Source organism: Montipora foliosa, chromosome 5 (assembly GCF_036669935.1).
Source record: "Montipora foliosa isolate CH-2021 chromosome 5, ASM3666993v2, whole genome shotgun sequence".
Lineage (NCBI taxonomy): Eukaryota > Metazoa > Cnidaria > Anthozoa > Scleractinia > Acroporidae > Montipora > Montipora foliosa.
Genome location: NC_090873.1, coordinates 17,690,936 through 17,703,435, shown reverse-complemented (window position 1 = coordinate 17,703,435; position 12,500 = coordinate 17,690,936). Strand labels below are relative to the sequence as shown.

Sequence of the window (12,500 nt, the reverse complement as noted above, 5' to 3'; positions counted from 1 at the left end):
TTGTAACCTTATAGGGGAATTGATTAAAGAGGGATATGATTCATTCTGATCTATAATATGGCTCGCGTGGTTCTCTACTAGAGTAAATGTACACCTACTAATTCAATGGTATTTTTGCGTGGCCTACTATATATATGTAACAGGAAAAGCAGATCTTAACAAGTGTTATTGAAATCCAAAAAGAAAATTGGGGGTAACCACACATTTTTCAAAGATAATTAATCAACAATATTTGTAAAAAGCTTTAACCCATTGACTCCTAAACCGGCTGTAACCAGCCGCGCGCAATGACCCCTGAATTACCTATTACATTATCGTCGCTGATAGATCATTACGCCCCTTTGAATAAAAGAACTGTTGTAAACAGGCCATGTGTTCCCTGGATTGACTGTGATATCAAGGCAGCAATCAGAGAGAGGCGAAAAGCTGAATGTAAATGGCGGGCTAGCAAGTCACTCGCGGATTTTGCGGCATTTCAAATAAAAAAGAATTACGTCACTAAACTTATGAATAGTGCACGCTCCAAGTATTATAGCAACTTTATCCGCGACAACAGCACTGACCAACGGAAATTATTTAAAGCAGCCAAGTCCTTACTTTCTGAGTCTGACTCTATCGTTAGCGGATGGGACTGACACTTAAGTTTAAGTTTAAGTTTAATGATGCTTTGTCATGGTAATGTATGTACAATAGAAATAAAATTCGAGAAATAAATAAAAACGCATGACCGGAGAATAGTTGGGGGAAACTAAATTCCCATACTAAGAATATTCCCCATGACTAAATTATCTATGAAAATTTGAAAAAAAGAAAGCTAACCAAACGAATCACATCTCACTTTAAGATTGACACAAATAATCTAAAAGATAGGATTTAAAACTACTCAATGAAGACGCATGCATAATGTTTGATGGAATGCTATTCCAGTCCGTTATATAGCGATTAAAAAAAGAAAATTTGAAATAATTTGTACGTGTCTTCTTAGGTCTTATCTTGAAATTATGGTTCCTACGCGTTTTCGATAATACATTAAAATCGAAAAACATATGAGGATCTATGTCACAGTGCCCAAAAACAATCTTGTACATCTGCACTAAGCAGATAAACTTCCTTCGTAACTCAAGCGAGGGCCATTTCAAGGTCCCGAGTCTTTCCTGATATTCTTTCTCTGATCCGCAAATAACTCGAGTAGCTCGCCTCTGTACTGACTCTATGCTTTTGATGTGCTTCACTAAGTAGGGATTCCAGACCTGACAACCATATTCCAAAATTGGATGCACTAAAGTCTTATATGCTGTCGTAACTCCTTCAGGATTGTGTGAACCAAAGGTTCTTCTTATGAGACCCAGAACTTTATTAGCTTTAGCACAGATATAGTTTATATGGTAGTCCCAAGACAGGGAAGACTCCAGCCAGACTCCAAGGTGCTTATGGTGGTCCACTGCTGATAAGGGTTTGTCGGACAACCAGTACTCGTGATGGCGAGGATCCTAAGATTTTGATAGGTGAAGGACCTTGGACTTTTCAGACTTCAGAGTGACAAGCCAGGAATTACACCAGTCATAGGCACTATGAAGGTCAGTTTGAAGTTCATCACAATCAGACACTGAAGCAACTTTCCGGTGAAGGATACTGTCATCAGCAAAGAGTCCACAGTTACACTTAACGACTAAGGGGAAATCATTAATATATACGAGAAAGAGCAACGGGCCCAAAATGCTTCCTTGAGGCACTCCAGAAGTTACTTCAGACCAGCCGGAAGAATGGCCGTCAATTATTACTCTTTGTCTTCTGGTAGTCAAGAAGTCTGTGATCCAATCCAATAATTGACCGTTGATTCCGTGATGTTGAAGTTTTAGTAGCAAGTGTGGATGAGAGACTTTGTCGAAAGCTTTCACAAAGTCTAAAAAAATTGCATCCACGGAGTCACGCTCTTCAAGAATACGAAGCCACTCGTGGACAAGCTGGAGCAGCTGAGTTACACATGAGCGTAGTGGTCTGAAGCCGTGTTGATTATCACACAATAACTTATTATCAGAAAGAAAATTCATTATGTGATTGTGTACAAGACGTTCTAAAGACTTGACGATTACACTAGTTAAAGAAACCGGGCGATAATTATCTACTGCCGTTTGTTCCCCTGACTTAAAAATTGGAACTACGTTGGCTGACTTCCAGTCAATAGGTAGTGTGCCACGAGAGAGGGTGTAATTAAAGAGCCTTGCCAAGATTGGAGCTACATGTAGCTCCATGTGGCATTCATTGAGCAACTGCGGGGAAACCCTGTCTGGTCCACAGGCCTTATTTACATTTAGAGATTTAAGTACTTTAGCCACTTCAATAGGTGTACAAATCAGATCATGAATGAGATATGCAGGCAAAACAGTAGAATAATCACGTCCAGGTCCCGGTGTGGATGACAGATTATCAGTCCTATCATTAAATACTGAACAAAAGAATTGATTAAAGACGTTTGCTTTTTCCTCTGGAGTTAATGCGCGAGATCCTTTATATATAATACAACCAGGTGTATTCTGCTTCTTTGTACGTGATTTCACAAAAGACCAAAATCGTTTCGGGTTGGTGTTTAAAGAAGCCATGAGGTCTTTGACATATGCAAAATAGGCTTTGTTTAAATTGGCTTTCACCAAGTTGCTAAATTTTTTATAGTTGGCCCATTTCGCTTGATCCCCAGAGAATTTCGCCTTCTTCCAAAGTCTTCGCTTCTTGTGTAAGAGTTTCTTCAAGTCTGAGTTAAGCCAAGGCACATCGTGTCGACGTTTAATCAACTTCTTCTGAATATTACGTTCTACAGCTTGGAAAACTAAGGTCTTCCATGCTTCCCACACATCACAGAGCTCATTAAATAAATCGTATCCCATGGGATCTTAACAAGATCCTCCTTAAGACCTTTCCAATCTGCTGTGCGATAGTTGTAAACAAACCTTGGAGCCTGTTTAAGTCTACCAGGTTTAAGTTTACAGTCAAATTCGATCGAGGAATGATCCGAATTTCCAAGGCCTTCACAAACAGTGATGTTCATTAAACATTCAGGAGTGTTTGTAAGGATCAAATCCAGAATATTTTCGCTTCTCGTGGGTTCAAATACCATTTGCTGTAGAAAATAGTCATCCACAATATCACAGAACACAGTCGATAAGGCATGGTAGCATTTCGGTACCTCGCCCCATGTGATATTAGGAAGGTTGAAATCTCCAAGCAATAATAATGGTAAGTTTGTACCACTGCGATCAATTAGCGAAAGTGATTTCTGCAACTCGTACAGATAAACAGCATCAGATGAAGGCGGTCTATAAAAGACACCGACTAGGAATTTTGATCCATGTGAAGGGATGATGATTTCGCACCACAGTATTTCGCAGTCCGTCTCGAAATCCAAACGCCTTACACAGCCCAGTTCCACATTACACGCGAGCATTACACTTCAGCACTTACACTTCAGCACTTCAGCATTACACTTCAGCACTTGCTAATGATATTGGAGAGTTCTTCCTTCGGAAGGTTAAAGACATCCACTCGAAGTTGGAAACCAGCAGTTCATCATTTTCCATGGTTGATTCTACTGTTTCACGTAGTGCTGATGTTTCATTAACGGAGTTTAATACTCTCTCTGTGGATGATGTCAGGAAATTAATATCCTGCTCGGCCAAGAAGTCCTCCTGCTTGGACCCCATGCCAACTGTAATGGTTGTGCAGTGCTTAGATGAGCTGCTACCTGTTATTACGACAATTATCAACATGTCTTTAAAGCGCGGTCACTTTGCCGACAAATGGAAGGAAGCAATAGTCAGCAATTTGGCCTTTATCTCCAAGCTGAAAGAGACTGCTGTTGCGGACCAACTGCAGTCTCACATGTCTCGCCATGGCTTGTACCCAGTTCTCCAATCTGCATATAGATGCCATCACAGTTCTGAGACAGCCTTACTAAAGGTCCGTAACGACATCCTTCTTAACATGAATAAGCACGCCGGGCTGGCGAGGGATTAAAATCGGCACGCTCGTTAGCCCGCAGTAACTACTTTTGCTCAGCGGGTTTTTGCAAAAGTGTTGTTTACTTATCCAATATGGCAGAACTCATCGTGAATATACACGATACTGTTACTTCTTATATTGCTAATGCAACAGATAAGAATTTAGCGACAAAAATTGGCGATGAACGTTTAAAACTTTCAAGAGCCGTAGTTAAACACCACACGTTTCCAGAACAACAACGTTACAGGTTTTATCTGGCACAGCCCTCAAGAATGCTCGCAAGAGAGGTTTACAGGTGGAATAAAAGCATCTGTAGAATGCTGAAACGTTCTCCGTCACTTCGCAACCCCTGGGGAATAACACTTAAAAGAAGCCTACCACTTGAGCTGTTTGATACCTTAAAGACAACTGTTATTGCCTATGGCTGGGGACAGGTGACCAGAAGTACTAATCACGTGGAGGAATTAATAATAACAGAAGAAGATCATTTCAACAGTCTTATAATGTCTTGGAGCAACAAGTTTCGACGTCAGCTGGAGAAGACAGAAGTGCTAATAAAAGTGGAGCAAGACGGTGGATATAGTCGAGTGTTGGTCGATGCAGCCAGGCCAGTAAAGATAAAGTACTCTAAGAACCTAGAAATGCTTACTTTGTCTCTCAGTTATGGCCACTGGAACAGAGTAGGTGTTCCTCAACCTTCCTTTTACCGTGGTTGAATATTGTGAATTATTGCTATATAGGGATTTAGTCTGTGGCATCAGTTAAATGTTTGATTTTAATATACTGCCTGGAGTTATTTAAAGCCTCTTTATAAGGTCTGTAAGGACAAAAAAAAAGTCCTTTATTTTCATCCTGCTAATTCTTAACTTTCGTGATTATGTTTCTAAGAGGGTAAATAGTCAGTCAGGTATACTTTGCACAATATTTTTTTACTATCAGCCTATCTACTAAATTGAATGGGGTTAAGAAATGTTTATTGCCCACAAAAATGTTCAGTCCTAATTTTCTTCATTTACCAGCCCTCCCTGCCAATAAATGATGTGAACTACATTGCTTTTCTAAGTAAATTAATCATAAACAGACTTTTTCTTTACAACAAAGTATATTGATAAGAAACATTCCATGAACGTTCTGAAAGAATACTGATCAAAAGTTTCATAATTGACATGTTATAATGTTTACATCAGTTGTCAAACCAAGAAAGCAATGAAATACAATTGTATGTTAAGAATAACTGGTAGTGAACCTCTAGCTCTTGGCAAATTGCTTCATCAGTTTCAACTCTACTGAAACCAAGAAAGCAATGAAATACAATTGTATGTTAAGCTCCAACACTAATAATTTATAAGTTGTGTTCAACATGGAATGAGTGAAATTGACAATTCTGTCTCATAATGTTGCTCCCAGCCCTCCCTGCCAATAAGTGATGAGAGCTACATTGCTTTCCTAAGTAAATTAATCATAAACAGACTTTTTCTTTACAACAAAGTTTATTGATAAGAAACAATCCATGAACATTCTGAAAGAATATTGATCAAAAGTTTCATAATTGACATATTATAATGTTTACATCAGTTGTCAAACCAAGAAAGCAATGAAATATGTTAAGCTCAAATACTAATAATTTATAAGTTGTGTTCAACAATAAGTGAAATTGACAATTCTGTCTCATAATGTTGCTCCCAGCCCTCCCTACCAATAAATGATGAGAGCTACATTGCTTTCCTGAGTAAATTAATCATAGACAGACTTTTTCTTTACAACAAAGTTTATTGATAAGAAACAATCCATGAACATTCTGAAAGAATATTGATCAAAAGTTTCATAATTGACATGTTATAATGTTTACATCAGTTGTCAAACCAAGAAAGCAATGAAATATGTTAAGCTCAAACACTAATAATTTAAAAGTTGTGTTCAACAATGAGTGAAATTGACAATTCTGTCTCATAATGTTGCTCCCAAAAATACAAATGTAAGAATAAACAGTCCAGTGAGGTTTTACAAGAAGTTTCGCAATAAGCATGCTGCAAATCTGCTTGGAAAGCAGAACGTGAGGCTGAAATCGCTAGAAAAATACACTGAGCATGTTGCAGATTTCTTTATCAAGTTCTGCATTGTGTGCAGATCTGTAAACAGCCTTATAAAGGCTTGATGAACAATAAACACATTTTGCTTGGTTTTCACCCATTTTAAAACCACAGTAACAAAACCCAGGGAGGTGAGCCTCTTTAGGTGTGTACTTGTCCTTGCACTTGACATAACGAAAGGGGAATGGGTCTGTTTTTCTAAGCCAGATAGAGCTAATGTACTCATGGCGCATAACTAACCTCCAGCGAGTTGTGAGGGTAGCGTGCCGTGCAAATGATGACAGGGTTACATGTTTAGCCTCAATCAATCAATCAATCACTTTATTTAGTAATGCAGGTTACAGAATGGCAGCCAAAAGGCTGATGTGGACCTACAACGAACTAATAAAATGTGAATCTAAAATAATTTATAAAATCATCCTATAGTACTTAAATATTCAATACGAACCATTAAAATAAGATTCATAGCTAAATAAGTTACGAATTAATCTAAAATTTACATGCAATATAATAAAACTTAAACTCATCGCCAATGGACGAGCTTGGAGATGGTGCCTGCCAAAGTGGGCGGCGATTCCGGGGCGAGCAACGAGGCTTGAGCCACAGGCCATGAGCAGAGCACACAGGCCTCCACGGCAACTCTGCGAGCGGCCACCACCCACCAGGCACCGTCACACTGACCAAGTCAGTGGAGATACTTACCAACCCTATACTTACCGAATCCACCAATGAGGGAGGGAAGGGAAGGGGAAAAAAGCGGAACAACTGAACGCTTGCTGCTTGAAACAAACAGCACCTCACACAGCAGAAACGACCAGCACATGCGAATCGAGAAACCCCGTATGTCACCTCAATGCGCCTGATTCCCAGACCACCGCTGACCAGCATTGGCTTGATTTTAACTTAGCCTAAATTACATTTAGCCACATTTAAACTCATCGCCAATGGACGAGCTTGGAGATGGTGCCTGCCAAAGTGGGCGGCGATTCCGGGGCGAGCAACGAGGCTTGAGCCACAGGCCATGAGCAGAGCACACAGGCCTCCACGGCAACTCTGCGAGCGGCCACCACCCAAAGACCACCCCCAAGGGTGCTTGGAAGGCGAAGGGGCCGCGAACAGGGATGACGTGGAACCTGCGCCACCACCCAAACTCACACAAGCACCCACCCCCAGCTCAAGACACGACACTGGACGACACTTACCCGAGTACCGTGAAGCTGATCATGAAATAAGACTGAGAGGTCTGCTAACCGAGGCAAGGTGAAAAGGAGGCACTAAAGCAAGGTCCGCCACAGCTCCTCCGGCCGCGAGGCATGAAGAAGGTTCTGCCTGATGTAGGAACTGAACCAGGAAATTGCCAAGGACTTCCCGATTGATTAAAGGAGTCCTGGCCAGACACCGCAGGCAGGCGCAAGCAAGCCACATGCGACCCTAAAAAACGGAAGAGGACTGGTCCGCTTGATTTCCTGCAATCCGCATGATTTCCTGTGATCCGCATGAATTCCCACGTATACCCGGGTCACGAGCCAACTGAGCCAGACGCGAGATGAGAAGAGAGGGAAGCCAATGACTCGGATGGAGTGCGAATGTACAACTGGTAAGCTGAACTACACCAACGACCCAAGGCCTGAATAAGGTGATCGGGGATGCCGTTGCGAGCTGCCACCATGGCCGCACCAATGCGAAAACTGTGACTGGAGAAATTGCCCGACACACCTGCTCCAGCAAGGATTTCTCTGAGACGAGCAGTGAGGACAGCGCGAGTTAGGGGCCGACCATCCTGGAAAAGAAAGAGAGGGCCACCCGAGTTCCCTCTCACAGCCAAATAGGCCAAAACAGCTTGAAGGGCGCACAGAGGAAAGCGTCCCCGGCCAATGTGGACAAAGCAGCCTTTCCGAAAAGGGTCAGTCTTGGAGGCTTTAATCCGCACGCGCAGGCAGGAAGGATTGGCGTCAGAGTCTACTGAAATGTCACCGACACTTAAGTGGAGTGCCGGGGTGAAACTAGCCAAATTAAGAACAGTAAATTCAGCAGATCGGAGGAAGCCGAAATATGCTAGGTTGCAGGCGGCCCAAAACATGCAGTGGTCAAAAATTGATAAATCCAAAGACCTAAAGATGATCATCAAAATGTGATCCGTAATAGGAAGGCGCTGAGCCTCAGGGGAACCTTGGGTCCGTTTGATCCCACGAAGAACCCGCTGCAAACGTAGACAGTTCACCAGAGGGTCTGGGAAGCCTTCTTCGATATGCAGGGCACGAACTGCTGAAAGGTAAACTTTGATCGAAGAGTGCTGAACCGATCCCGCCAGAAAAGTGGCAAAGAGGCACAATGTCCATTCATCGGTGGGGCACGGGGAGCCACTGGGATGCAACTTGCCCAAATGCGCACAGAAGTTGACAAATTTCCACTGGCCAGATGCGTAAGATCTCCGGGTGGAGTCAGCCAAACCATGGGCTAACAGGAACTGGCACTGCCGCTCTAATGAGAGCCGATCAATTCTTCCAGGAGATGAGGTGGAATGGACACTGGAAGCGACTGAGCCTGGGGTGCTAACCTCCGGAACTCCTGCCAATGAAAGCGGGACAAAGCGTCAGCAATGCAATTATGAACCCCCGGAACATGCTGAGAGGCAAAGGAGAAATTGAAACGAGCCGCTGAGGCGAGAAGATGGCGAAGCAAGCGCATTAACACGGGAATCCTGGATGTTCTAGAGTTGAGGATATAAACCACGGCCTCATTGTCGGTGCGAAACAGAACGTGGCGCCTGGCGAAGTGGGGCCCCCAAACATGAGCGGCAATGATAATCGGGAACAACTCTTTATAGGCGATAGAGTGAGAGGCTTGAGAAGAAACCCATGCGCCGCTGAACCACTCCCCATTGAAGTAAGCACCAAAGCCAAGGGAACTGGAAGCGTCCGATGTAACTTCGAGGTCAGGGGTGGCCGACATGCCGGGAAACAACCAAAAATAGATGCCATGCCAAGAGGACAAAAACTGAAGCCACCACTGAAGATCCAGGTGAAATTCAGAATTCAGGCGGATTGGATGGTCCCGTTTACGAAAACACCGGAGCAGATTGATCATACGACGCAGGAAGGTACGACCGGGCCACACGACCTTGGCGGCATAATGTAAGTGGCCAATGAGGGACTCCAGTTTGCGCCGAGTACACCAGCGACGATTCCGCCACGACTGCAGCAGCACCTGTAAAGCAAGGAGCTTGTCCGAGGGGAGGCAGGCCACCTGAGCCACTGAGTCTAACTCAATGCCCAAAACAACTAAACGCGTGGACGGGCCAATGCACTTATCCGGGTGGAGTGGAAGTCCTAAGGAGCGGCAAACAGCTATGGAAGTGGCTAAGTTCTCAGCACATTGGTTAGTATCCGGCGGTCCTGCAGTAATAAAATCGTCTAAATAATGTAACAGCGCAGAAACATTGTGTGTATGTAGGAGAATCCACTCCACCATGTCCGCCACAGAATTGAAAATATAAGGAGCAGAGCGGAGGCCAAATGGTAACGCTAAATCAACATAATAGTGCTTCCGCCATCTCATACCCAAGAGATATCGATCAGATGGATGGACAGCTATGTTGCGGTAGGCTGCCTCAACATCGAATTTAGCAATCAGGGCACCTAAGCCATAGCTTGAGATCATACGAATGATCTGATCAACCGTGATGTATTGCATGGTAAACTCGTCAGGGTCAATGCCATCATTAACACTTAGCCCACCGGGGGATGACAGGTCCACTATGAGCCTCCACTTGCCTGGTTGACCCTTTTTAGGGATAACTCCAAAGCTGTTAACGTGCAAATGAGGGAAAGGTGGGGAGGAAAAAGGTCCTGCAACCCTCCCAAGGGAGACCTCGTTAGCCAAGTAGCGGTCAATGACCTCGGAGTGTTGATTAGCAGAGGCCTTGTTTGACTTAGCTGATTTTAATTTCTTGGAATGCTGAAATCCCAGGCGAAAGCCATTCCTGAGGCCGTCCAAGACAAAGGCGACAAGATGTTGGTCCGGATGTTGGGACAACTTGGCAGCGAACACTTCAGGCTTTAGAGGGCTAACCACGGACACCGGGGGCAAGGGGTTGGAGACTGGAAGGAAACAGAATGAGAGATGGTAATTCCCCGCTAACGACCCTACCCCCCCCCCCCTCCTGAAGTAAGGGCAGCAACACAGCAACAGTGAGAAAAGTTTAATTCAACAAGCCCAGAGCACAACAGGGGCAAGCAAAGAAAACCATGAAAAATTCTAATAAAACTGAACAATCGATAAAGCATGCAGTATAAAGAAGTCTGCCTGCCATAAGGTGAAAAACTCAATACAAAAAAGACATGAACTAGAACGAAACAAAAGGCCACGAATAAGGCGCGAGGAAAAAAAAACAAAAAAAAAAACGACTAACTACATAATGAACGAAGTACGCGCAACATGTTTTAAAGTTCTGAGAAGGAGGGGAAAACTTCTTGGAGCCAATCGTTACTGACGCCGTGCTTTTTGGCCAGCTGAGGCACTAAATGCCGGAGACCGAGATCTGCGCCTGACAGAACTCTCCTGCTTACGTTCTGGTCTAGAACTGCATGATACGGAACGATGGGCGCCGCCACACGTGCTGCAACGATGATAATAGCGGCAAATCGTATAAGGGGCGGTGCACCTTCCCTTGTTCCAGGACATACAAGGGATCCTCGAAGAGCTGGAACCCACTAGTTCAGAGGAATCCGGCGACGTGCCGAGGTTGGGGCTGCGAGGAGAAGCACCACCGGCGTGAAAAGTGAAGAGCTGTGCGTTCATGGTCGACCAATCGGCCAACCGAGTCGCCGCAGCGTGTTCGCGAAAAGCTTTATCGTAAGCAAGCCAAACCCGTCCGCTAAACTGGCGAGAAATCCGCAAGATTAAAAACTTGTACAAAGTTAAATCTTTCCAACGATGAGGGAAAAACGACGTTAGGACAAGCGAGTACACCGTGAAGGCTTCCGTCCAAGTGGTGATATCCTCGATACGCCGATGAGGTTTCTTCGGGGGAGCTGATAGAACCAAACGCCCATCGAGCATTAACTGAGGCTCGGTCTCTGAGCTGACCAAATTCGCCGCTAAAAGTTCCGACAAGTCAACGAATTTTCCGCCACGGATTTGCGTAACGAGCTTGGCAGGAACAGGAGAGTAGCCCGGGCCCACGACGAACGGCTGATCCGCCAACGAGTTCACAATAGACAGCGGTGCAATGGATGGCGGCAAATGAGCAGAAACGGACTCTCCTGAAAAAAGCGGAACAACTGAACGCTTGCTGCTTGAAACAAACAGCACCTCACACAGCAGAAACGACCAGCACATGCGAATCGAGAAACCCCGTATGTCACCTCAATGCGCCTGATTCCCAGACCACCGCTGACCAGCATTGGCTTGATTTTAACTTAGCCTAAATTACATTTAGCCACATTTAAAAATATACAAAATCTCGGTCTTTCATAGCAATCATAGGCGCTTCGAATGAGAAGCTATTTATGTTCTGTGAGAGCCTACGTAAAATGTTTTTAAAACTGTCTTTTTGAATGTTGACAATAAAATTTGTCAGCCTAGCAATAAAATTCCAGATTACAGGTCCTCTACATTGTGCTGATTCCTTTCCCACTTTGTAGTTCACTCTAGGGATTTCAACCTGTAACCCTCCTGTACGTGATGGTCCGTTACCTAACCTCAAATTAAAAGGGGCATATAAGATTTTATCACGGCCTTGCATTGTGTTAATGCCTAATCCCAATCCAAATTCTTTAAATAATGCTTTGTTGTGAAATGGAATTGCATATCCCACAGTCCAAACTGTAGGATTAACTGATTTCAGTAAAAGGGAACAGGTGTTAAAGAATAACTGGCAGTGAACCTCTAGCTCTTGGCAAATTGCTTCATCAGTTTCAACTCTACTGAATTTTGACACTGCGTCACGCAATTGAAGGGCAGCAAATGCAATTGAAACAAGTCGAAGTAATTCAGGCCCAGTGTCATTTTCTCTGCTTAGGGAATCAATAAGGAACATAAATTTGTGGCAAAAGCATTTGGTTTCTTTCCCAGTGAAACGATATTCAAATTTCTTTCTTCTGCCTTCCTTGAGCCACTTGTTTAGCTTCTTATATAGTCTAGATGCACCAACTTCATTCTTAACTGAAAGCATGAATTTTTTAAGTGGAGTTTCATTAGGCAGGGTTGATACATCACAACCTGCCACAGGAATGTCACTTCGTGAAATTGCTTCCTCCAAAAGTAAACAATGGATATACTGCCAAGCATTGTTTGAATTATGCAATGGTTCTGCTACAGCAAAGTCTACCAAATGTCTGATAATAGGTTCACATTCCTGCCTAGATTTCTGACCTTTGATGAATTGGGTAAGTTTGCTACGCTTGGTTGAGGGGG

At 43.7% G+C, this 12,500-nt stretch overlaps 1 protein-coding gene and 1 long non-coding RNA gene across 2 annotated transcripts in view; both read right to left on the bottom strand.

The window, feature by feature from the left end:
- The window catches only part of LOC138003002 (uncharacterized), a 60,083-nt gene that overhangs the window by 39,383 nt on the left and 8,200 nt on the right, over positions 1-12,500 (bottom strand). The gene's annotated exons all lie outside the window — the stretch shown is intronic.
- Positions 6,608-10,964, bottom strand: LOC138002999 (uncharacterized). Its single transcript, XM_068848947.1, has 2 exons — positions 8,844-10,964; positions 6,608-8,640 (listed from the first exon to the last, which is right to left on the bottom strand). Exons 1-2 carry the CDS (start codon positions 9,774-9,776, stop codon positions 7,603-7,605), a joined length of 1,971 nt encoding a protein of 656 aa, XP_068705048.1. The 5' UTR covers positions 9,777-10,964; the 3' UTR covers positions 6,608-7,602.